Genomic DNA, 26158 nt, shown 5'->3' on the forward strand with positions numbered 1-26158 from the left:
CCTCCTCCTCTGCTCCCCACCCAGCTTAGCAAGCTCCCTTCACCCTTCCTAAGATGCCATGTGCTTCTACCCCCAGACCATACTGGTGACCCTCCTTTGGGCACTCCCCATTTTTTCCACGCCTCTCTCACATGGTTTCATGCAGCAACGCCCACTCCAGTGTCTTCTTGTCTGCTTTATAACAGTTCATGATAGAGTGTGTTCGAATTTGCCACCAATAAATGACATGAACTCTTCCCTTCACCTCCCCTCCCAAACCACATTTCCAGCCATGCGTTGTTAGAGAGGAGAGAGACTTAGAGCCTTTGGTGACTCAGAAGACATTCAACTTTGCGAGCTGGGAAACTCCTGTGCCAGAGTTCAGAGGGGCCTGTCAGCAGGAAGGGTTTCCAGCTGGATGGGATGAGAGCATGAGGCCAAAAATGGAAGGAAGCTCGAGGTAGTTTATAAGTTGAGACCTAATCACCACACAGATATGACCAGTAAGTTTCCACTTTGGTCTTCAGATTCAATTAAAATCACTGGGTTAAATTTAGAGAGTAAGCTTATTGGATTGGAAAGGCTGACAAAACACACGCAATACTGAAAGCAAAGTGCAATTTCAGATCTGGCTAAAGACATGAAAACAATCTTGGGTATCAGGAGATTTACATATGAGCTTTCCAGCAACTTAATTATTGAATGTGAAGGAGTATCTTGTAGTTATACATCTCTTTCTGTGGTCCATTTTTCTCACAGTCTCCTTTAAATAAAAGAATCGAATGAGAGTTGGAAACATTTCTTGTCAGCTATTTGGTTCTTTAATGTAAATCAAAGACAGACTGGTAACATACAGCAAGACAAGAGCCATTATGTCCTGCTTCAGAAAGTGCTTGTGATCCCTTTTTATCACTATTATTACTTTAATGAATGCAATGTCTCAGTTCTTTTTTGCATGTTCTTGAAGGTGAAGGACAAGATTAAAAACTCATGTACATCTTTGATCTGCCTGCTTCCATGTTTGCTTTCTCTTATCTATCATAAACAGATAAGTTCATAACTTACATGCAAATGAGAGTAATTCAGTTTTTGAAAGAACAGGAATTTCTTGGACTAAAGTCAAACTTTCAAAGAATTCTCCCATTTGAATGCAAGGCATGCTATCAATAACCAATGATTTTTCCTAAAAGATAAGAAGTATTACAGCAGTTTAAGGCTTTAAAGTGAGGCTTAGAGATTTACAGTCATAAATCTCATAATCTCATTAGCAAGGCTGCAACATTCAGTACTGGACTGGAAGGAGTTAAGCATATCAGATGCAGTGGTCTTGAGGAGATGGCAGTGCTCATTAAAAAGGAAGGACAGTCGCATGGAAAGCACCACTTACGTGTTTCTGAGAAAGTAAATGACCGTAAATGCTGTGGAAGAGAAGTTACAGTAAGTGATTCTCCCTTAATGGCCTTACTAAACTACCACCTTTGCAGGGAGATCACCTTGTGCCTTGCGCAGAATAAGACACATCATCAGGATGAGGTGTTGGACACATCTATCCACAGTTTGCAGACTCCATCATGGCAAGTGTAGAGGGATTCCTTGTGGAATATAGGATACCCCAGGAGGGCTTGGGCATCCCAGGGCTGTTGCAGAAGTACCCCTGACGGGGCCTCAGGCTGAAAGCAGGCTTGCAAGGCACCTGCTAGCCGGCAGCCTTGAACAGCCTTGGGAAAAGGTATACACTGGTCAGCTCCCCCGCTGCTTAGAGGCTTTCTCATGGAAAAGGGGCGTGAACTTTGGAAAAAGTATAACTTGGGGTAACCGAATAAAAAAACTGGAGCACGATGCTCAAATCGTATCGGTGTTCATATCGTGACTCTGGCTGGATTCCCCTGCTCCCGGGACACCCCCCGCTACAGGCAAGCGTCTTCCCAAACTGCTTCAGAGATTGACATCTCTATTCAGTGGTCCAAAACTCTCATTCCAAGCCACAGCCACCAGTCCTCCTCCTCAGATAAATGCTCCACATGCTGAGAGTCACATACTGAAGATTAACCCAGGACACGCAAGATCCTCCTCAACTCTAGTGCAATCACTACCTGCTTTGGCTTTCGCTATCCTGCAAAACTGAAGGAGCCCAAGCAGTTTCAAAATGACTTTGTAGAAAACTTCCTCTGAACAAGAAGCCAATGGAAAGAAGGGACATGGAAGAAATGTGGTAAACAAGTCTGGTGCTGAAACATCATCCCCTTGTCATTTTCCCATCTCACAAACAATAAAAAGGGAACTCTACTATTACTGGTGAAATATGCAATCTGACACACTGACAGGGTTGGTTTGTTGCTGCTTTTAAGTCTGTGTCCTGGCTATTACAGGGCTGTGACATCAGGTCCCACTTTGCTGTATTATTCTCTGGAACTTAACTTGTCATGTAATTCCAAATTGCTTCTAATTAGCTCTGCAATGTGATGTTTCTTGATGCAAACAATTCCCACAGCCTTTTACAAAGTCTCTCAAATCTCTCATTGTCAGGAGCACTCCAGGAACAAGTTGCTGAGAAAACAGATTTTCTTACACAAATTTATCCTCTTCATATCAAAAGTATTTATCATCAGGGCAACCACCTACTTCCTGGTCATCTTGTTAGGTGGGAAAAAAAGGTTCAATCATGTGAATATTACTACCTAACTTCTACTTCCATATGTAGTGTACAGTTGTTGGTGCTAGAGGTGTGGATACAAATATGCAGCTAGCAAGAATTTCTCTTGCTTCTTTCCAGTCCCGTGAGATATTTAGATATTTTTCTCTCTCACGGAAGATATTACTGAGTTCTATAAACTATGAACACCTGTGACCTTGCAAACCTTTGTTTATAGTACAGTAGGAAAATATTTTGACAATGGAGGTTTTAGGATTTTAGCCAATCACCCCAACAGGTGGCTGATCCTTTGACCAATTAGACTATGAAGAAAAAAGTCTATAAAAGAGTTGTAAAATAATTAAATAAATCAATCTTGCTGCACAAATCCTGCCTGCTGGATCTCTCTTCTCCTCCCTACCACTGCGGGATACCCCGACATAGAGGTATTCTTAAAAATTAAATGTATTAAAATAAAAATGGATACCTCATCATGTTTGTAGTTGACACCCTGGCTGTAGGTGCACAAGCCCATAGTGGAAGACGATTCTGTGCTCTACTACATTAATGCCCAGCCAAGCTGGGGTGAATAGGCCCTGGCATTCAGTGAGAATCTTTGAAATCCTGATTCTCCACTCATCAAAATCAGGCACCTAATTGGAGTAAGCTGTATCTTCTTTCTGGCATGTGAACTTGGATTTTGCACATATGGTGAGGAAGAGTGGTGGCTGAAGATGTAGACGGACTATGTCCGGGTTTCATCTCACTGTGGAGTCACAGGAAATGATTCCAGGAGGTCTTTCTAGCTGCCTCTCTCAATAGCTGGATTCATTGCTTTCTTGATGAATAACTGAATCAGTTCTTTTTGGATTTGCTGCTTGCTCGGAAACTTTGTTGAGTGAAAGAAGGGAAGCAGACCTGGAAAGGAGAGTCACCATATACAGAAGGACTAGACAAAAGTGTTTATGAGGCTTGACAAAAGGACACTATGATTTTAACCAGAAATTTGTGATCCCATCCTTGAGCTACAAGAAAATGTGTCAAAGAAAAAAAAAACCCAGAACTTTATGGAAAATGGAGAGGAACACTCATGAGAAGGGTAAGAGCAACCTGAGCTCTTCTGAACGACCTACATCATTATATTCCATAGCCTGGACTAAAAGGAACAAAACTAAACAGCCACAGCAACCCATTAACACAAATCATAGAGTTTTGTCTGTATACTGCTACCATTTATCATGTGAAAAGAGCTAATAAAGAGATTAGACGTCAGACAAAACTGTATGAAGAAAAGTGCATGAAGACTTTCTAGTTTCCCCCTTATTACTGCTCAGTTTTGCCCCCTCAAAATAATAATATGTAATTTGCTTAGGAGGCACACTTTCTAATTCTTCTGAAGAACAGAACTAGTATCATAACCAAGTTATCAAAACCTCTCCATAGGACAACTGCTTGTGTACATGTTGATCTCATTCAAACTTTGGAAAGAAAATACTGAGAAGAAAATATGTTTAAACATATAAACACATCAGTTTCAAACTATAACATATTACCTGAATGAGCTTCTTATTTTGCTGAGTTTCATGTTTAGGTATGTCTATTTACACTGCTAATCTGCCTGTATAATTGCTTGATTGAAAGCACACTTACACACACAAATTAGTCATGCATGTGCTTTTGCAGACAAAGCATCTAAAAATTATCACAGCCGTTGCAGTCACAGTGAATCTGCTGCCAATGATGTTCAAATTCCAGCTGGGATACTCTCATTCTTGCTATCCAAAATTTCAGACTGTATATTTAAAAGGAAAATATATTCTTTCTGTCTGTAAATACAGAGCAGCTGCTCTCTATTTCAGAGGATGCCTGAATTTCAGTGGGGGAAGGCAAGGGATTCCTACACATCAAGTATTTGTTACAGAGTGTGTAGCAGCACTTTTCTCTACAAGATGATTATTCATACTCTCAAATTTACCTTTTCTGCAGAATAAGCAAGGCAACCCTCCTGGCCCTGACAGTAATTTATTGAGGGCTCAGAAACCTCTCTGAATTACAGTGCATTTTTTTTCCTGCAGTAAAATAGTTAATCTCCTCAGATTTCATACATTGATAACATTTTCTACCTGTACCATTAGAATGAAATGTAGAAGCCTCAGCTTCCTAGTTCTGCTGAGATAGTTGCATCCAGACAAGAAAATATTAAATTTATTATTATTGTTATTATTATTCACTGCTGAACTACCATAAAGATGGACAGTGCTTTATAAATCCACTGCTGCTGACTTCTCTTCAGCTCTTTCAAGGGGTTTGGACAAGATGCAAAAACCAATAGCAATGGTTTAATAACATTGGTGGCTACCATTACAGTCCTGTTCAGTGATCATTGTCAAATGAAGAGGGACATGTTTGTCTTTCAAACCCAAGACCCTTCTAAGGAAGCATTAAAATGAGAATACTTGGTTTTTTTTCTTTCTTCAGTTATCATGAACCATTGCTTCACACACACATACCTCACAGTGTTTTAGTCAGCATTTTGATCTCAAGGGTCCTTAGCTATATACCTTGCTATGACACTTGGCTATATATACCAAAACAATCTTTTCACAAATAAACATCAACTTTCTGTCTATTTTTTGTGTGTTTTGCATAAGGAAAAAAACCCCCATAATATATATACACTATTAATTTCTTTTTTCTCTTGGATCTCATCTATATTGACAGAAGTCTTGGCTTTTCCCAAACACAGTCATTTTTATATTCCCATTCTTTTCACTTGCTTGGGTTTTCTTCTGGTTTTCTGATTTTACTACACATTGACAATTTCTTTTACTTCTATGCTAAATCCCTGGTGATTTTTTGGAAACACAAACTGTTACTCCAGCCTTACTCACCTGATTTCTGTCTCTGGCATTTGCATAGCGGAATCTCTGGATGTAGTAGAAGACCAGCCATGCCAGGGAGATGATCATCAGCACAATGAAGGAGATGGAGACAAACACCACTGAGGTCCGGCTGACGTACTTCTGCAGGTTGCGTGTTCCAATGGTTATGTACATCATCACAGTAATGTTCCTTTCCAGGAGGCTCACTATTTCTTTTCCTTTGGGTTCAGGAATCATTATTGCTACAACATCTTCTAAGCCTATCAGACAGAGAGAGAAAATGAACCTTAAGTAAAGCAAGTGATCTCAAAAGGCAATCAGAATCAGAGTATCCTGAGTTGGAAGGCACTCACAAAGATCACTGAAGTCCAACTCCTGGCCCTGCACAGGACATCCCAAAAATTCTACCATGTGCCTGAGAACTTTGTCCAAATGGTTCTTGAACTCTGTCAGGCTTGGTTCTGTGACCACTTTCCCGGGGAGCCTGTTCAACCTGCTCAACCACCCCTTGGGTGAAGAATCTTTTCTTAATATCCAACCTAAATCTCCCCTGACACAGCTTCATGCCATTTCTTCAGGTCCTGTCTCTGCCCACTGGAGAGATCAGTGCTTGCCGCTTTGCTTCCCTTCCTGACGAAGTTGTAACTGCGATGAGGTCACTCCTCAGTCTCCTCTTCTCAGGCTGAACAGACCAAGTGACCTCAGCCATTCCTCATATGGCTTTCCCTCCAGACCCCTTCTTTGGACCCTCTCTAATGGCTTAATATCTTTTTTATATTGTGGCACCCAAAACTGTTCTGGAGGTGAGGTGAGGCCGCCCCAGTGCAGAGCAGAGCGGGACAATCCCCTCTCTTGCCCAGCTGTCGATGCTGTGCCTGATGCCCCCAGGACACAGCTGGCCCTCTTGGCTGCCAGGGCACCGCTGACTCACATTCAACTTTCCATCAGCCAGGACCCCCAGGTCCCTTTCCACAGCGCTGCTCTCCAGCCTCTCATTCCCTAGTCTGTCCATACATCCAGGGTTGCCCCATCCCAGGTGCAGAATCTGGCACTTGCCCTTGCTGAACTTCATATGGTAGGTGATTGCCCAGCCCTCTGATTTGTCCAGCTTTGGCAAAACAGTAACAAGAAAGCTGTGCTTTCTTCTGCTCTTCCCTCCTGCTTACCAAGAGAGAAGTCAGATGGATCTGGTGAAGGTTTCAACTGAAACTAGTTACACGGTGTGTTTCTATATACTAATCTTGGAGAGATATGTAAAATGTGTTCCATGGGTTGACATAAACACAGATTTCCAGCACTACTGAGACTTATCTGGATGATATTGCTGTAAACACTGCAGAAAGGGAGGCACACTGCATTCAACACTCCATATACATTTATCACAGTCTGTTTTACAGGGTCATGAGTCTGTCAGAGAAGCCCCTCCAAATTCTGCATTCAGACCAGAAACACTTTCAGTCACAGATTTCCACATGGTTTCACAACCAGAATGTGCCAAAGTATCACTGCTCTCATGTTGGGGTCCCTCTCCTGCCGTGTAGCCCTGGGAGAGGGGCCCTGAGGGGACAGGCGCGGGGTTTCCCTGCCCCTGCTCAGCCTCGTTCCCATTGGTTGGTTTGTGTTCCCTGCGCGGGCAGAAGGACCCTTGGTCCCGTGACTGTAGCAGTTCCTCGGCAGAGCTCCGGCCATGTGGCTGGAGAAATAAACATCTCTGAAACAGCTATCAAGAATCTGTTTGTCCATATATATTTCCTTTCCACGGGACTCCTGGTTTGGTATATGCATGTTGCAGGATCCCCACTGCTACACTCTCACACCAGGCTAGCAACCAAAGAGCAGCTCAACATGTTCCCAGTGGCTCCCCACAGCCTAAGCCCACACATGTGGGACTCTCTGCTGGCAGCTTGATGCTCCAACTGATACAAGTTTGAAGTCAAGAGCACTGTTTAATTCCACAAAAAATTGCCTCTGCAGCCCCTGACACAGTCTGCAGCATGGCTCCACAAGGATGCAAGTCAGCACAGCTGAAGCAGCAAAATCCCACTAATGGGATGAAGCAGGGACTTCCTACAGTCCTGCCAAGCCTTCTGCCATGATCCTGTGAACTGGGCCTTCCACCACAATCTAGCTATCCTCAACTCTGCACCAGTTTTCCTTCCTGTACAGCACTGTTTGATGTTCCTTGCAACACACATTGCTGAAACTATTTTCCCTTCTTTTCAATTTTACGTCCCCTGTGTATATGAAATATATGGTCTAAAATTATCTGGGATTCGCCAGGTTGTTAAATGCCTTTTATGGCCTCACAAATAAACTATCACTGCTTTATGGTTTAATATTAGGGATATTCTGTCCTTTCATTTCATGAAACAAGCATGTAGACTATTTTTACGCCTAAACTATGTTTTGCAATAGTCAATTGTTCTAAGTAGCTAAGGACAGACAGGGTGTATTGCAATGTAAAAATGGGCTAGAAACAACAGCAAATGAAACAATCGCAAACTGGCATTTAGAAAGGTACAAACTGGGGGTGCCTGAACTCAAAGAGCAAGGCTGGGGTGGGGCCTCAGAATTTCAGAAGAAATCCCAGGAAGCTGGCTGATATGTTGTTAATCCCATGGCTATCTGTATTTTCATTGTGGTTGGGACATTCATGGAAATGGGAAGGGATCACTCGGCCGCAGATGGAGGCATGGGAGGGTGACTTGCATTTTCAACAGCATCCCTCTCCCCCCAAGCTGGTATCCAAAGTGAGCTTCACCAGTGCAGCACTGTATCCTGGTCTTCATAGTCCAGTTCAGACACTTCTTCGCTAAAAGACCCTGGGAGGTATAAACCAGGTTTTCAAATGGATCTGGACGCTGAAGACCATGAGGTGTTTGGCAGGACTTTGGATATACGCAGGGGTGTGGTGTTCAGCAGAAAACACTAATTGTGGTGGAAACTTTAGAAAATTCTGCTGGGTGTCTGGATCATCTGGAGGTACTGAAATAGCTGTGGCAGACTGCTGCTACTCACAAAAATCTGCTATGAAGCTGGGAACTGAACCCTCTCTCAAGTCTCAGAGCAGAAGTGCAAACACTACCCCTCTTCCTCTCATGAGACTTTCCATCATAACACTTCCCTGATTATGAACAGGCCACTCAATGAATAGAGGGGATCAACAGTTTGGATGAGTCAGGAGTTTTAGATATCCATGACTGGAAATGTAACCTTCCTGCTGATACTCTTCTATAAAGCATTACTATTTTTCAGCTATTTCCCTTTCTTTTTTCTACCAAGAGTCCACCATCAGCAGTCAAGATGAATCTAGCCTTGCAATTGTTCTGATACCTGTTTCTTACAAAATGCTAATGCAAACATTACCCTAATGGCCTAGGGAGAATTTGCCAAGTCTCAAAGTGGCTGAGAAGGGCACTGGTGTCATGCCAGTAATTTTCCTGCAGTCAGTAAGAAAAATTATCTGGAGCAGGGCTTAGCTGTCCACATGGCTTCCTCTGTTCTTATCCCTGTCTTTAAAAAAAATAAAAATTTAAAATTCATTCTACAGGAAAACCAAAGCACCAATTTCATGCATAGCCAAAAAGAACCCAGGGTGAAAATTCCCACAGCCAAAACCACTGAATTTAATCAACTGCCCTCAGAAGCCACCACTCTGTCCCACCGACTTATCCAGTACTGACCTTTAACATCATCATCAATACTACCTAGGACACTGCATGGATATCACCTGAAAGCCTACAGAAATGAAGATAGACACAAACCCATTTCCAGTAGAAAATACAGGTAGTATCTTAACTATTTAATTATCTTGAATCTTGCATGTCTATAAAAACTTTAACAATGTGTTTAATTATGTTTAATTAAATTATGGTTAATTATGTTTAATATAGCTTTAATATTTCTGGACACAGGATGCTAAGCAAATTACCATGCATATATACTAAATAAAACTCTGTTTCAAAATGCAAAGTAGAACACACAATTATTCCAAGAGGAAAGCAGCTGCTTTTATTTACTCAAACCCTTAATATATTAAATTTCAGGCTACCTGGTTATTTTCTTGGAAAACATTACCGCTTGTAATGAAGCACTGTTGGAAAAAATAACCCAAGCAGTGACAAATAATAATCAGATTTTTTTATAATGTTTTACTGAGTTTATGATAATTTCTCCAAGACACTATAGAGAATGCTATTTATCAATCATTTTATTAAGATATGTTTTTAATCTCAAATATGTTCAATATTAGGAAGAAAATAAAAGAAAAAGTAATTTACTTGTATTTTCTCCCTTTTTAAACAAAATGTATTATCTCAGCTTCACATAAGCTCCAACATACATAAAAGGTATGCTAATTAAAGAAGGGAAATAACATAATGAGACATCAGTATTAGAGGTGCATTCTTATGCCCAAGTACATATTTGTTCAACAGAATTATAAAAGAGAAAAGTATCTAGTAACATGGACTGATGCTTCCCTGGCAAGTTAAATGCTACCATTGCCTTTCATTAAACACACCCACAGTGGGGACTGCGTTTTGTGGCATTCTTGTTCCCTAACACATTTATTTTCCTTTTCTGGCCAACTTTAATGCAGAGTTTGACATGAATTTTTAAGTATCTGTCAGGATGAATCAGAGATTCATAAATCAAAGGTATTCAGGCTGCAGTGAATGGATTTTATTTTTCTTCTTTTTTTTTTGGCTAAGGAAACATTTAACATATCAGTGTTCTCTCCTAATGAGCCAATAACCAAACAAGTAAGGTAGAAAGTAGAGGCATTTGGGATGATTTAAATCATTTTAACTTGCTGAAATATATCTGCCTAATCGAGTATTTCTGGGTGGAGAAAATGCATGCTTTGGAAAAAGATCCAGAAGACCCTCTCCAAACCCACCCCTTCTGCAGTACTTGGCTATGGAAATACATTTCAGCAGGTATGCTTTTATGCAAAACCTGCAAACTTCAAGGGTAACCATCTATTCACTAGTGACAGAGGAAATGAAAGACTTCAGTGCCGTAACAGTGGCTTTTGTAGAAGAAATGAACAGGTTTTCAATCCAGAAGATGTACATAAATTCTACACCTTGGCTGCAGGCTGCGCTTACAAACCTGTGATATTCCTTGATTTTGCTCTGGGAGCTTCAGAGGTGGCACTGAGCACAGTCCTCTCTTCTCCTCATTAGCAGTCAGGCCCAGCACTGGCGGGCTGCTCCTTTAATGCTTTGTCAGTTTTTGATGGAGGCTCTAAAATGTGGTCTTTCTGACACATTTTAGAATAGTCAGTTTAATTCTTCATGCTTGGCAACAGCTAGAAGTCAGTCAGAGAAGTTAATTGAACTATTTGAATAGAATTTCAATTTGAGAGGCATACAGAGTCTTCTCTCTGAGATATCCTATCAAGATATAAATAAAGATTTGTCTTATATTGTAGATCAAAATCAAGTACTAAAGTGCTTACTTTTACAGATTTTGTCAGTGAAAAGCCAAACACTATTTTGAGAGCAGAAATTGCCCTGACAGTGTTAAGTCCAGCTCAGAGCCCAGGAACAGAAACCTTACATGAAGATGCAAGAGCCTAAGCAACTCTTCCTTACTTCTTGAAGAAACTATTTCATTTTTAGGAATCCATTTCACTAACCCGCAGCTATTGTAAGGAAGTAAAACAGCCGCAAATCTAACCGATTCCACATCCCATCCAGGCTCAGCCTGCAGTCCATGCCAGCCCCAGGCAGTGTCAGGGAATTCAGTGGTGGTGGTGATGCTTCCTGGGAGCTCAGCAGTGCTCCTGCACAGGGACTCACTGTGCTGCCAACCACGCCAGAGCTCTCCTACCACAGCTCGTGCTGCTGCCTGCATCCCTGTGAATGGATTTTACACTATGGTCTGGATGATGGGTAACATTTTAAAGCAAATTCGGAGCAAAGAACAGACATTTGTTAAAAAATACTCTTTTCTTCTCTCTAGAACAGCAACTCAGCTGAAAAATTACTGCTGAAGAGAATGAAGAGGACTCCATGGTGATGTGCTGTAGTGATTGTCTAAGCTATAGCCATGGCCATCAGAAGATACTACCTTCTCTTGCAGACCTTGCTCTCTTTAAAGAGTATTGCTTTATATTTGTGTTTAGTTTCTTTCCAAAGAAGTTACATGAGACATGGTATATAGGCTAATGAGAATGCCATGTAAGTTGTCCTAATATCACAGAATCACAGAAAAGTCTGGGTTGGAAAGGATCTTAAAGATCACCTAGTTCCAACCCCGCTGCCATGGATAGGGATGCCATTCATTAGATCAGGTTGCTCAGGGCCCCTTGAACTACTATCTTAGTTGCAAAACGTGCCCTTGAACTACTATTTTCATAATTGCAACAAGGGTTCCAAGTCTTTAAGACCATCCACTGAGAGATCAATCTCAGTTCTTCTATCCTGTATGGTGCAATTATAAGTTGATCAGAATAACAGCTGCTACCTATTTTTCTCCTTAGAAAAACCCAACAACATAGCCTTACATTATGTTTTTGTGAACTCAAAAATAACATTTGAAAATCAAAGCAGTATTTTAAAAAATCTGATTTCTGAGCTTCACCCAGTTTGTGGCAGAAGAAGCATAAGATTGTTTAAACAACGTTCTAGACACTTACGTAGGGGAAGCATTACATTACTGGTAAGAATTCAAACTGGGTAAAAGGATTGTTCCCGGAAGGAACTTTTCCCTACTGGGCATTCAAGGCATTGGTCTCAAAGTAAACTATTAATAAATGATACTATAGGAAAAAAATTGGCAGAAGAGCGATATACAGTAAGTGGCAGTAATACATAGTCAACACATCATATGTCACACGTGAATGACTATGAACTGTCATCTATAATGTCTTGCATAAACTGTCTCAATGCCAGGGGACTAGAAAGGACACCAAATTTCTAATGAGGTTTCATAACAGATATGGGCAGCTACAGACCAGCTTGTCCAAAGGAATTCAGTGAGGTTCCTCACCTAAGACTCTTAAGCCAAAAAGGAGGTTCTGAATAAAATAGGAAGGGCCTCACATGACAACATACAGGATTAAAACACTGGATCTAGGTGTTCAAAACATCCAAGAGCAACTAGGAAAAAAAACCTCCCACGGACCACAAACTGTTGGAAGCTGGGAGAGCCATTCTGGAGAGGCAGGATTCAATGTTCATCCTGTGCTTATCCTCTTCCCCAGGCAGCTGCTGTTCACCATTATGAGAAACACCATCTGAGACAGATGGACCTTTGGTCTCAAACCATAGTTTTGTTTTGACACTAACTGGGAACTGAAAGTTTTAACTCCCTGGAGAGAAGAAAGATTAATTCAAGTCGTGACACCAAAACAACAGGGCCAAAGTCAGAAGTCTGATTATACCCGGCAGTCTCTCTATAAGCTGAAATAGGGAAACCATACATGTTTCTGAGACCAGTGATGAACAAGGAAGGACTGGGACTGAGGCAGTCAGTGCCTCTTGCTTCTCAAAGCCCCAGTGAGGGACTGACTAAAGGCAGAAGGGTGCATTTCTGATGCATAGGCAGGAGGGTGGGCTGGTGGCTCTGAGCTCTGCACCACATATGTGAACACCAAGTGTCCGCTTCCCCCACAGAGGTATGAACACAGCATAAAGCAGAGGAAACCAGCAGCAACACCTGAGGTGACTGCATTCTCCATCAACCCTTATGCAGAACTTCACACTTGGGTCCTGCAGATGGGCCTGGACACCTCCCCTCTCAGTGCCCATCCCAGAAAGGCGTTACTATCACCAAGGGCAAGGGACTGAGGAGGTTTTAGGCAGGACTTCAGCCTGTGGTGTGGGAAAGCTGCAGAGCAGGATGCAGAAGTCTTTGTCCACCCATTTCTGGGACCCACAGGCACTACCATCGCCTAGGTACCCCCATGCAGCTGCCACTCTGCCCTCACACCCTGTTGGGTGGAGGAGGAGAGATGCCAGCAGAACAGCAAAGCAGGAATGCTGCTGTTCTCTGTTCCCACTGCTAAAACTGAGACACACCAGGCAGGCAGAGTTAATGCCCTTCCAGGGTGTCCAGCCTGTGAAGAAAAAAATGCAGGGGAAGGCCAGAAGCAAAGACAGCCTCGCAGCACGAAGCCCTGTTTTTGTGGATATCAAAAACTACTGAAAATACAACTACTGAAGTTATCAGAACACAAGACTTCACCATATAATATTTTTTTCTTTTTTTACTCTAGAGCCCTTGCTTTGCGATGATGTAGGTGCTTTGATCTCCTCTCACCCACATTTCTGATTTTTTTTTCCTTCTCTGTTATAAAGCAGAGAGATATTTCCTTCAACTTACCCTCTCACTCATTTCCCGCTTCTCCTTGGCACTGCTAGCACTCACCTTGGTCCTTTGCCCATCTTCCAAAACATTTAACTATAAATCAGGTTTCCTTTAAAAGGCAAATGCAGCAACCATGGAGAGAGGAGCGACACCTTTTCCCTACAGCACTTACCTATTTGCAAAAGAAGGAAATTCTTTTAGGCAAACTTATTTTTTTTCCTTAGACAATCTTATTGCTATGAAACACCTGTCATTGCAGAAGGATAAGTATCTACTAGGATAATTAAGTGACACATAGAGAAAAAGGAGGTACTGATGTAAATGACTGACTACAGTATTTAAGAAAGGGATATAAAAGTTTGCTATTCTGTCCTGAAATGGACAACAACAACCTCCAGCAGAGCTGTTCTTGGTTCATTTCTTTTGATCCTAAATCCAGGAGAGGCAAGATGCTTCTGACTGTGATCTTTCCTGTGAAAAGCACCTTCAGACACTTTATTGCTCCTTAGGGACAAAGAAATTTCTGATTGTGTTTTTGTAATCAGTGCTGATCTTGCCAAGGCTGTAAGAGCTCAGAATATATTGACTTTCTCTAAATTTTATGCAGCAACTGCAGCAAAGGAAAAAGAAGTAAACAGCTACAAAGCTCACAAAATCAAATTCAGCATGATAGCTGCATTTTTCCTTGGCTTCTTTCCCACAGTGTCAGCTCATCAGTCTGCTGAACTAACCAATACTAATGAACCAATGTAGTGATACTTACTCATACTTAATTACAGAAAACAGGCTGTTCTTCAAGAGGTTTTCTTAGATCCCAACCCAACCTAAGGCACAAATTGCTGAGACACTGTTATCTTAACCAGGATAGAACTTCATTACAATTGCTAATCCTTTGTACTGAAGACCTCCCTAGAATTTTTCCTTGGTTTCTAAACCATATATACACTGCTAATAGCATATGCCTCTTGTATTCTGTTTTGGAATTTGCACTGGGGTGCTTTATGACTTTTTTTTTCATGTACCAGGGGGCCAGAAAAACTCCTTCATGCAGGCCTTACCGCTCAGCTATGCTCCAACTCAGAGCAAAATATGCTACAGGGATAATTTATTAGTAAAATACAACCTTTTCAGAGTTGTGGCAAAATACACCCACTGTCTAAAGCAGAAGCTGCTTTCCTATCTTCAGTGGAATTGTGCCAAAAGAAAATATGCCTTAAATAGCATCTTATGTAGTCAGGGTAGAGTACAATGCAAACACAAACCAGTTAACACACCTGATGCTCTTAGAAAGGTGTAAATATATATACTCTACACAGAAAAAATGCTGCCATTATTATGGAGATTGATCATTATTTCTACATGCATTATTATGAAGCTTTTAATCTAAACTTAAGACACAGAATTGGTGATTTTTTTTCATGTAATGACCAATCCTGCTCACTTACTCATAACACAAGAGCAAGTGTGAAAAAAATATTAGTGACGTATGCAAAATAAACATTTGCCCCTGGAGAGCAGAGAATCATTAGGAAATTTCCAAGCCATTAAAACAAGAAAAAAGAGAAGGCGGCATGTATGCAAAAACATAATTTCAACAAAAATGCCTGTGTTCCAATCACTGGTTCTCATCACTGGTCCAAAGACTGGAACTGTATCAGTTCCCAGTGCAAGTCCAACAAGTTTCAAAGGTGCTGTGGCACCTGCAGGCTGGTGAGGGCTCTCCCAGCACCTCCTAGGCACAGCAGGTCAGCGCACCAGTTAGCAGAGATCTGTCACCTCAGCACTCCAGTTATTGTCCAGGAACAGCTCAAGTCTACCCTGGCTTTCCTGAGATCCTCACTTCCACAGTGACTCAAGGATGGGACACCACAGGCTGCAGACTGGAGATAAGGGAATAAGGGATGCTGTCTCCTGCTTGGAGAGGCAGGACTATGCACATCTTCCTCCTGCACCATCAAACTTGCCCCTCACAGCAGCCTTGCAGGGCATCTGTTTTTCTCTTCCAGAGAAGATGAACGAATATCCCCAGACCAAGAGATTAAGACAACTCTGGTTGAAGCCACACACAGCTCTGGCAGCTCTGTGTGGGCTGGAGTGGTTTGTGGTTCAGAAAAAGCACAGACTGAAAGAGTAAAGAGCTAGAAAAGAGCATGGCACATCTGCTGCAGCTTTAGGCAACATCGCTGGGCATACTCCAGTTCAACTGACCCTGAATTAGCTGGACAAGAAACAGACCCAGAGCAATAATCCAGAAATTCTGTAAAATTACTTCAGGGATTTTCCTCTTTCCTCACTTGGGAAAACTTCTCCAGAGGTGCAAAAACTGCTTTTATCAGTCTGTGATAAGAACAATGAATTAAAATGGAGCAAAAGAAAGAAAAGAGGGAAAATAAATGGTAAAAAGCAAAACAGAAGCATAAGTAAGTCACATCTCAGGCAGAAGGTGAGGAACACATCAGCAGAGTGAAATAATCCAAAGATGAGGCAGCATATCACCAACACACTTCCAAACCCTCCAACATCACTGAACATCCCTCAGTGCCATTAGATTTCTATGAGAGTTTTCTAGACTTCTACAATATGTGCCATTAGCTCTCTCTTTCCCAAGCTGAGTAATCCCTGTCTTACTCAGACATTCCTCATATGGAAGCCATTCCATACCTTAGAACATACTTTTCCATATAGGGGTCAGATAGGTTTGATTAACAGTGGCACGTTTGCCAACATTTTTTTGTAGTTGCTGCCACCTGAAAGACTTCTCCAGGAAGAAAAAACGGCTCAGTTGTTCATGCTCAGCATAAGTTGTGGCCACAAGCCACAGGCCTGATCTACCTTCTTTGTCACCTCCTGTTGGTGTCACAGGGATGACTGATGCCACAAGTCTTTGCACCTTCTGGAAAAGCAGCAGTCAAGTTTTCACGTAGTAGTTAGCCCATTTGCTTTAATCAGTGATAACAAAATCATTCTGAAAACTACGAAGAAATACTGAAATTACTTTTCAGTTCAAGCAACCCTTTTATTGATATCTTCCCAGCTCTTGGAAAAACACACACTCGTATGGGTTAAGCAACAGGGGCCCTACCTTAGTTCATTTCACCTCAGATATAAACATGAATAACAAAGTCTCTCTTGGCTTTTGTTGGAGAAATCTTGTTTGCTCAAGAACCTTGTCGGGGAAACCTTCCATTTTGAGGATGGGGCAGGGCTGCTCAATCTTTGGCCTTCATTTTCAGGCATTATGGTTAAAAGCTGCATAAAACTGGGGACCTATTCCATACACTGAAATAAAAAAGAACAGAATCAGCATAAATCAGACAAAAATCAGGGCAAAAATATATTGTGCAGGTAATAAAACTCATCTCCTTTGTCAAGAAATCAAGTTTTATTTTATTAGTCTCTTGGACTGTCAGCTTTGCAATTTTCTAGCTGTCCCTACAATCCCTTAGAGTAAGCAATACTTAAAATGTCTAATAAAAAAGAAAGAAAATCAAGCAGGAGATAAATATTAAGCCTTTCCTATATGATGAACACACTGACATAGTTAATTACCTACACCAGTGCAAACAGATCAGAATAATTTTTAAGAGCCTCAACTTCAGAGACTATGAGAGCTTTTAGAGTAAAATATAACTCTTAGTACATTACTGGTCTCTCTGTACACAATGGAAAAAGGTCTGGGGGGTAATAAACTCCTTTTTAACTATCGTGTCAGGGTTATCTACACACAAAATTTAGCAACTTGTTGGTTAATGTGATAAAAACAACACAGAATAATATGAATAGAGACATAATTAAGAAGAGTCGAGACAAAATTTAGAACAAGCCACCAAAAAACATTGGTTTGGGGTGGTGGAGGGTTTTCTTAATTAGATTTTTGGTTTTCTTGGGGTTTCTTTTATCCAAATGAACTATCTTGGTGTTAGATAATATTCCTCTGACTGACTGATTCAACTATCAGCTCTGTAGTAAGTGTAATTAGATTTAACTTTGTCTGCTGCTCCTTAGTCTAACTAAATAACCAACCTAAGCCCTGACTTCTATAGAAAAAGAATGGTGGAAGCAGCTAAAATTCTCTCTTCACCATCACAGCCCCTGAGCTCTCTCTATGCCACTCTAGCAGCACCAGCAAGCTGAACTAACCTGGCTGGCACCATGGATTGTGCTGAGCACAGGCTGCCCAGGCAAGCTGTGGATACCCCATCCCTGGAAATTTTCAAGGCCAATCCCACCAAAAGGCTGGATGTTATTCTCTGCTGCTGCAACACCACCATCATCTCTCTCAAGTGGCTGTAATGGTGGGTAAATATTATCAGTTGAGAGTGAGGCAAAATGTCCAAGTCACAGAGAAAAAGCAAGGAAAACACAGCTCTGGTCTCCCCAACTCACCCATGTCTACAAGTCCAACTTTTTGGCTCCATTAAAACACAGGAGAGAATAATCCAACTCTCTGAGGACTCAAGAGAGTTGAGGAATGTAAGGAATATTTTCTCACACTTCAGTTCTTACATTTGCTTTCGTTAACTCCCAACACATACCTAGTAATGTTCCTGAGGAAAACTCAGCCCAGCCATTTCCCACAACAGAGCCTGCTTCTTACAAAAATAGTGCAATAAAGCAGAATGAGTGGCAGAGGAGGGATGCCAGGGATCATCTGCACCCCAGCACATTTCCTAATGCACTCCTACAAACAAGGTGGTGTTTCTAGGAACAAGGAAGTCAAACTAGTCAAACAAACAAGGGGCTAAAAAGAAAAGACCAAGCTGTCCCTCCCCCCCCCAACAAAAACCAAACAAAAAAAACCCCAACCAAACAGAAATGGGGAAAAAAGAGACAGAAAACTGGAAAGGCTGGCAGAATAGCAAACCAAAATAAAATCTGCCATATCAGGGTGGAGTTCAGAGGTAACCTAGTGCCAAAGAAAAGTACAATCCTGGGATTTGTAAACAGGAAACAATGAGCACAAGCAGAAAAGAACTGAAAGAAACAATAATGCAAATGATCGTGGCTGTGGAGAAGGTGTTTTGGAGAGATCTGAAGGATTTCAGGAGCTTTATTGAAAACAGAACCAGGAGATGACTTGATTATTTGTATACACATATAATGTGTATATAGATACATATCTGTATCTACATCTACATATACGCACATATGCTCTGAATGAAAGGGTCTTTGTATACACTGGAAAATGCTTAGCTAAAGTCTTAAGGTAGCCTTTTCAAATCAGAACTAAACCACAAATGAACAATGGAGTTTTAAACTGTGAGAGTGATTAGACAGGGAAAGGTTATTTTTTGGGAGGAGCATGCTGACTGAAATTTGGATTATACTTTGTAAACTGATCAGATTAGAAAAATGCAAAAATCCTTCTGTGATTTTTTAGATGTGCACCCCAGCTCCTCAGAAGCTTTGAAACAGAGATGGTAAACTTCCGTGGTCTTATGTCAAGCACATTCAGCTGAGAATTTTACAAAATATGAACTTTTCTGTGTCTCTTTCACATGGACAGAAGTCCAAACAAGGGTTCAGCAAGGATGCATACGTGTGTGTGTTCACTTAAGTAGAGTCACCAAAACTAATCTTGGCAACTGCAACTCCCACTTGCATTTGGGCTTAAAGGAACCTGTCAGGGTCCCTCCCCCCCGCCATGTAGCCCTGGGAGAGGGGCCCCAGGCAGGAGACACGGGGTTTCCCTGTCCCTGGTCAGCCTCGTTCCCCATTGGTTGTGTTCCCCTGCGCGGGCAAGGACCCTCGGGTCCCGTGACTGTATCAGTTCATCGGCAGATCCCGGCCATGCAGCTGGAGAAATAAACATCTCTGAAACATCTATCAAGAATCGCTCCATATATATTTCTCTTCCACGGGCCTGTTGTTTGATACATCGTGTTATAGTATCCCCACTGTAGCAGGAACCCGAGTGATGAAATGAGATTATCTGACAGGATGTTTCAGATCACCAGAGGCTGCTGTTCACACATGAGTCTCACTAATGAATTCCTTAATGTTTACTATTGAGCTGGTCATCCTTCGCTCCAGGAGAGAGACTGGAGAGGCACCACAAGCTGCACATTACCAAACACAAATGATCTTTCATAAGGTGATGTTCCAACTTGAGCTCAAGAGCAGAAAGCCTAATTCAAAACAAGAAACCAAACAAAAACATACTGGGAAAAAAAAAGGAAAAGAAAAACTCCACAAGTGAAACACAGGAGAAGTGTTTTTTCAGGCTTCTATGAGACGACTGAACTGTGTAAACCCAGAAACAGCTGGCAGTGCTCACCAAACCTCAAGCTCTGCAAGATACACCCAGCCTAAGCTAAACACAGGGAGCCTGAAAAACTACACATTGAGCCTGAAAATGTTTTGAATATGCAGGAAGGGTTGTAGCTCTGATGTGCCTTTCAGATGTAAGGTCTGTACTTCTTTAAAGCTGCCATTATTTTTACGTCACTATTACCAAATTCTACAGAGCTGTATGCTTCATAATTGAATGATACAGGGAAATAAATCTTTATTCTTATTGTTAATGCTTCTCAGACTTTCAAGTATTCGCATGGGAAATGACTTAAGAAAAGACACAATTCAAATCAAGTTGAGATATCTCTGACCACATTAGAATATGCAGAATATGCAAGATATACACACCATTCCATATTTCTGTTGATATATGCTACATTGGACAAAGAAAATCTTGGGTTTCTTAAAACCACTCTTTTAGAACACCAGGGCAGGTAAGACTGATCTTCAGTGAAAATATCAGCCAAAATTTTTATTTCAGGTGTTTTTCATTGCAAACACTTCCAGTCCATTTCTCCTGGAATTACCTTTATTCACAAGCTCTCAAGACATTTACTAAGCAAAGGCTGCAAATGAAATCAAGAACTAAGACAGTGTTACCTGCCCCGTGGGAGGTTCTCTGCTCTAATGAGCAATTACTGCATCACTCCTATCTATTACCCAGGGATTAGCCAGGTTTCATGGGAACAGTCACTACCACACAGAGTCCTCCTGCAGAGCTTGAAGAGATACAAGATCCTCCAAGAATGCAGCTGTTTTGCCTATACTTCAGTTGGAAATGTAAAATAAAGTTTGCAATAGTGCGCTGCAAAAAGACATGACATTATTCTGGCAATTAATGCAAAAGGCTCAAAAATAGGGTTCTGTGGCTTCTCTGGCATCATTCTGCACCTGCAGAAGGCACGGGAGCACAGTTCTGCCAAAAAGCAGGACTCAGTGGGTACTCAAGTGGTGGCTCAAGGCAAGGGCAGCAGCAACCCTGGAGTGTGTGGTCACTTTCCGTAAAAGCTGTGCCTGTGCAAAGAGTCGAAACTTGTTGCAGTGGGGATACTGCAACACGCATATATCAAACCAGGAGTCCCGTGGAAAGGAAATATATATGGACAGACAGATTCTTGATAGCTGTTTCAGAGAGATGTTTATTTCTCCAGCCGCATGGCCGGAGCTCTGCCCAGGAACTGTCACAGTCACGGGACCAAGGGTCCTTCTGCCCGCGCAGGGAACACAAACCAACCAATGGGAACGAGGCTGAGCAGGGACAGGTAAACCCCGTGTCTGTGCCCTCAGGGCCCCTCTCCCAGGGCTACACGGCAGGGGAGGGACCCCAACACCTCACCCGTTTTATTTTAATAAAAGGAGAATGAAAACAACGGGATAAACATAACAAGAACCGTTTCAAGACAAAACAAGCCACCCTCCTGAGTCTTTAAATGTCCAAACAGATTCTCTGGAACATCTTAGGGCTGACAGAAGGGAGACAGAATTCTCTGAGCATGCTTTGTGGGGAAACTGAGGCAGGAGAGGGTTTAACTTCTTCCCTCCCCCTTTTCATCCCCCACTCGGCATTGGAAAGGGATTTTTGGGGAAACAATTGGCAAAAGCATGGTTTTGTGAGGGAAACCATGGATGAAAAAACGGATTGGGAATACACTGGGGGTAATAGGACATAGGGTAAAAGGGAAAGGTGGGATTAGGAAAGGGAAACTGTAGGGGGGGCTTACAATGGAGATATTGTCTAACATGACTACGATTTTTTGCATATATACTGCCTTTTACAGAAACACCATCAGGCCCAGTGACCTGCGATGCTTGTAACCCTTTTCTCCCTAGTATAATATTAAATTCCACCACCTCTCCATCTCCCAAGCTTGGGATGCATTTTTCAGGGTTATTCTTTTTAATAGCAGTTCTATGCACGAATATGTCTTGCTGGTTGTCACACCTTGTTATAAAACCATAATTTTGCTTAACATTATACCATTTTACTATCCCTAAGGTCTTAGTTACTATGATCTTTTCCTTTTTCCGAGTGGTTGCTGTTTTCTGTCTCGCTGCGTCTTTGCTCTCTCCTTTGGTCGCTCCCGTGTTGGAATTGTCGGGGCTGCTGGTGCCTGCGCGCTCTTCCCGGGGTCGCGTTCGGGGCTGCGCGGGCCGGGCCGGGCCGTGCCGCTCAGTTCTCCGTGCGTCGCCTCTTCTGGTCGCAGCTTCGCTGCCGCTGCCAGGCGCTGCACCCACGTCTCGGCCGGGCCCCCGAGCGACGACTCCCCCGCGCCCTGCTCCAGCGTGTGTCTCGGCTGGGCACGGCTCCGCTCCACCGCCACCGCCACCCGCCACCGCCCGCGCGCCGCCCCTCTCGGTTGGGCGTTCACGGGGCTCGCTCCACCACGCGCTGCGCTGGGCTGGGCAGGCACTGCCGGGTCCCGCCGCTCCTGCCGCGCCTCGCTCCGCCCCCGACACTGCGGCTCGCTTGGCTCCACCCGCGTGCGGGAACTGCCTCGCTGCTGCTCGCAGAGCGCTCGGTGCACGTGGCCTGGGCCGCACGGTCCCTGCGCCAGGCTTCCCTTCGCCAGGACACAGCTGACATTGCTCAACAGTCTCGGTAACTAAATAATATTCACGAAAATATTCTTCCATCGGCATGTATTTTGACTCCAGTGTTAACTGTGTCCAAACGTTTTTCCAAAAGCCCTTGGTAAGAATTAAATCCCAAGAAACATAGAAAAAGTTCTTAAACAATCATGCCAGGAAGTGTTTCAGTTCTTTTTGAGCTTGAATCAAGCTAAAATTTACAAATCGTTGTTCAAGAATCATTTTAAGTTTAAGATAAATGTCCATATGCGGCTCTGAGAGCCAAGAGTCTTCCCACCGTTCCTCCATAGTTTAGATACGGAATAGCAAAGCAAAACCAAGAAGAGGAATCCAAAGTTTCCAGGGTTTACTCACACAAATCAGTCGCTTAGGGATCGGGGATCGTTCTGCTCACAATTCTCCACCATTATGTAGCAGTGGGGATCCTGCAACATGCATATACCAAACCAGGAGTCCCGTGGAAAGGAAATATATATGGACAGACAGATTCTTGATAGCTGTTTCAGAGATGTTTATTTCTCCAGCCACATGGCCGGAGCTCTGCCCAGGAACTGTCACAGTCACGGGACCAAGGGTCCTTCTGCCCACGCAGGGAACACAAACCAACCAATGGGAACAAGGCTGAGCAGGGGCAGGGAAACCCCGTGTCTGTGCCCTCAGGGCCCCTCTCCCAGGGCTACACGGCAGGGGAGGGACCCCAACAGAAACTCACGGATTTCCTGAGAGCACACATTCCTAAAGGCTGACAAATCTGAGAATATAAGGTTTGTTGGAGGTTAGGATTTTTCCTTTTTTTTTTCCTTTCTCTCAGAGAATTTTCTCCAATTTGTTGCCTAAGAGATGGTAATGAGGATACTTAAGAGAGACAAAAGATGTGGCCTAGATGGGGGAGGGGTGCAGCTGGGTGCAGTCTCTTAGCTGGGGGGCTTTCTCTTTGGAAGTGCAGAGATACCACAAGATTTTAGCTGGGGCGTGAGGGGCTGGGCTCTGCCCTCGATCTCTCTCTCCCAGGATCAGAATGGAGACAGGTGGGATTTGGTGCCGGACTGTTGCTGCCCAGAGGATTCGCTGCCACTACGGAGCTTTTGTCCTCTCACTGCTTCTCGTACCGTGGGTGAGCCTTTGCTCAGAAGAGCAGCTGTTGAACTGGGGTATTTCCAACACCTGACCTCACTGGAAAGGGGACTCTGGCACCCTCCCCCTTCCTGGAGGGAGTGTCTACTGGCTGCCTGCGGCAGCCCATCTGCCACTGCCCAGCCCCACTGTTTTCTGCTGCTGCTTCAGGGCTTTTTTGCTACACTTTAAGCTGACACCCACCCCGTGCCTGCCTGGACCCCCATAGCTCCTGCTATGGCTTCGGAGTTTTCACTATACTTTGTCTGCCACCCTGGGTCTGCTCGCCTCTGCCGGTCCACCCGTTACTCCGAACTTCCTGCTATAGTCCATTTTGCCATCCGGAGGGGCACTTTCATCGGCTGCCCCACCATGAGTTTGCAAAGGAAAGCCCCTTCTCTCTCTCTTTCTCCCACCGGCCCGCCCGCCATTGCCATGTGGAGAGAGACGGCCGAAACTCGCACCACAGCGCCCCCTGCAGGTGCAGGGGAATCATTGCAGCTGCCCTGCCCGGCCGGGAGCCACCAGCGCCCCTGCCGGCTGTGAGCGGAACTGCACCCAAGGGGAAAGGGCCCGCGGCCGAGAGAGGCTGGCACTGGCTTCTGGTTCTGCTTGCTGCTGCTGCTGCTGTTGTTGTTGTTTGCCTTGTTATACATGTACAAACTAGTAAAAAACTGTTACTCCTTTTTCCATATCTGTGCCTGAAAGTCCCGTAATTTCAAAGTTGTAATAATTTGCAGGTAAGAGGGTCATATTTTCCATTTCAAGGGAAGTTCCCACCTTCCTTGGCAGGCACCTGTCTTTCAAACCAGGACAATGATACAGATTTTGTTTTTAATGCAAAGTTACTGCATTATGTACACTTTTAACAATAACGCTGCTATCTACATGCTTGGGTGTTTATATCTCTGTGTCATGACCTTTGGTCTTCCCTGCTAATTTTTCTGATTCTGGCTTTAAAGCAGTTAAACATCAGTTTCCTGATTCTTGTAGATGTTTTGGGGTTCCTGCTATCACGGGCAAAACCTCTAAGTGCCACTTGCTTGCATTAATGTCAAGTTTGAATAAATTTTTCACTTCTCTTTGTGTTTGTGTTCATCCAGTCTTGAAGCAATTCATAGGCAAGGGTTCAGCAAGGTTAGTGTTATTTAAGACATTAAATGAAGGAACTTCAGAAATAAAAGAGGGAAATACCAAAGACTTTAGAGGAATTTAGTCAAAAAGCAACACACTTTATGTGACAGTTCAATTAAGTAACATTTCCCTGGAAGGTGAGGCTGGCAGTCTCAAAGATTGGCACATTAAAAGTCAACACATATGCCAAAAATATTCTTTCTGACACTTAAACCTGGACAGTCACTTCCAGAAGGCAAATGAGAAAGAACAAAAAAAGGACCCAAAATTGAATGAAATTCTTCTCTTATCCAGGATTTTGGTGGTGATTTTTTAAATGCTTTTTCTGCAAAGATACAGACAAAGTATCTATCAAGAAAGATTTCAGGTTTGTTAGTGCATTCCTTTAGGTATTTTTTCCCTCCTGCAGAGGACAAGCACTTTGGTCTATAAAGTTCTGTCTGGTTACCAACAATGCAAGGTTCAGTCCCATGCATACAGCACAGCCATTTCAGACAGTATTTATCCCATCTACAAACAAAATGCACCTAGCTTAATAAAAGGTGGGCCTTTTAAAGAATCCTGCAGCATTGTGGAAAACATTTAAGTCAGTACAGAAAGGGCAGAGTGAGTAAGAGCATTCAGGTTTATAAAGATGCAAACCAAACCTTTGTGCCCCGTAACAAAAGTTGCTTTACTGTGAAGAATAGAGCACTGGCCTTTTTAAGGTCCCTTCTAACGCTATTTTGACACGATTCCCTCAGTTATTAGTTTGTAGCACTTACATGCTACATCATGGTGGTTCCTAAAAATATTTAGTAGAAATTTACATGCAAAAGAAGAAGAAAAAAAGGTTCTGAAAAGCCCCGTTGAAATAACGCTTGAGACATTGCTGTGGATCAGTTGTTTCTGAGCTTCATCTCAAAATACGGCAATCTAAATGTTGTAAGAAAGATAAGAAAAAACCCACAGAAAAATTAAACCTAACACTTTGAACATGGGATGCCTCAGGCTCTTCCTACAGTCAAAAAAGGATGAGAAATTCATCCTGTGCAGATGCCTTGCTCTCTACAACAATAGATGGAGCTTACCCACCTCCTTCAGACTAGTAGTCTCATTTTCAGGTAACTTGTGTTAAAAAAAGCCAGGATGAATGCCTTCCAAAGCAATCCACCCACTGCCATTGGACAAATCTGTGGGAGACCAAAGAACTCTATTCCACACTCTGAAGGCTGCC

At 42.9% G+C, this 26158-nt stretch overlaps 1 protein-coding gene across 1 annotated transcript in view; it reads right to left on the reverse strand.

The window, feature by feature from the left end:
* Positions 1 to 26158, reverse strand: part of RNF150 (ring finger protein 150) — a 116055-nt gene that overhangs the window by 38358 nt on the left and 51539 nt on the right. Inside the window, exon 2 of the mRNA XM_010412167.2 lies at positions 5503 to 5753. Within this exon, the coding sequence (XP_010410469.2) occupies positions 5503 to 5753 (251 nt within the window). The remainder of the gene's footprint in view (positions 1 to 5502; positions 5754 to 26158) is intronic.

This window comes from Corvus cornix, chromosome 4 (assembly GCF_000738735.6).
Source record: "Corvus cornix cornix isolate S_Up_H32 chromosome 4, ASM73873v5, whole genome shotgun sequence".
Taxonomy (NCBI): Eukaryota; Metazoa; Chordata; class Aves; order Passeriformes; family Corvidae; genus Corvus; species Corvus cornix.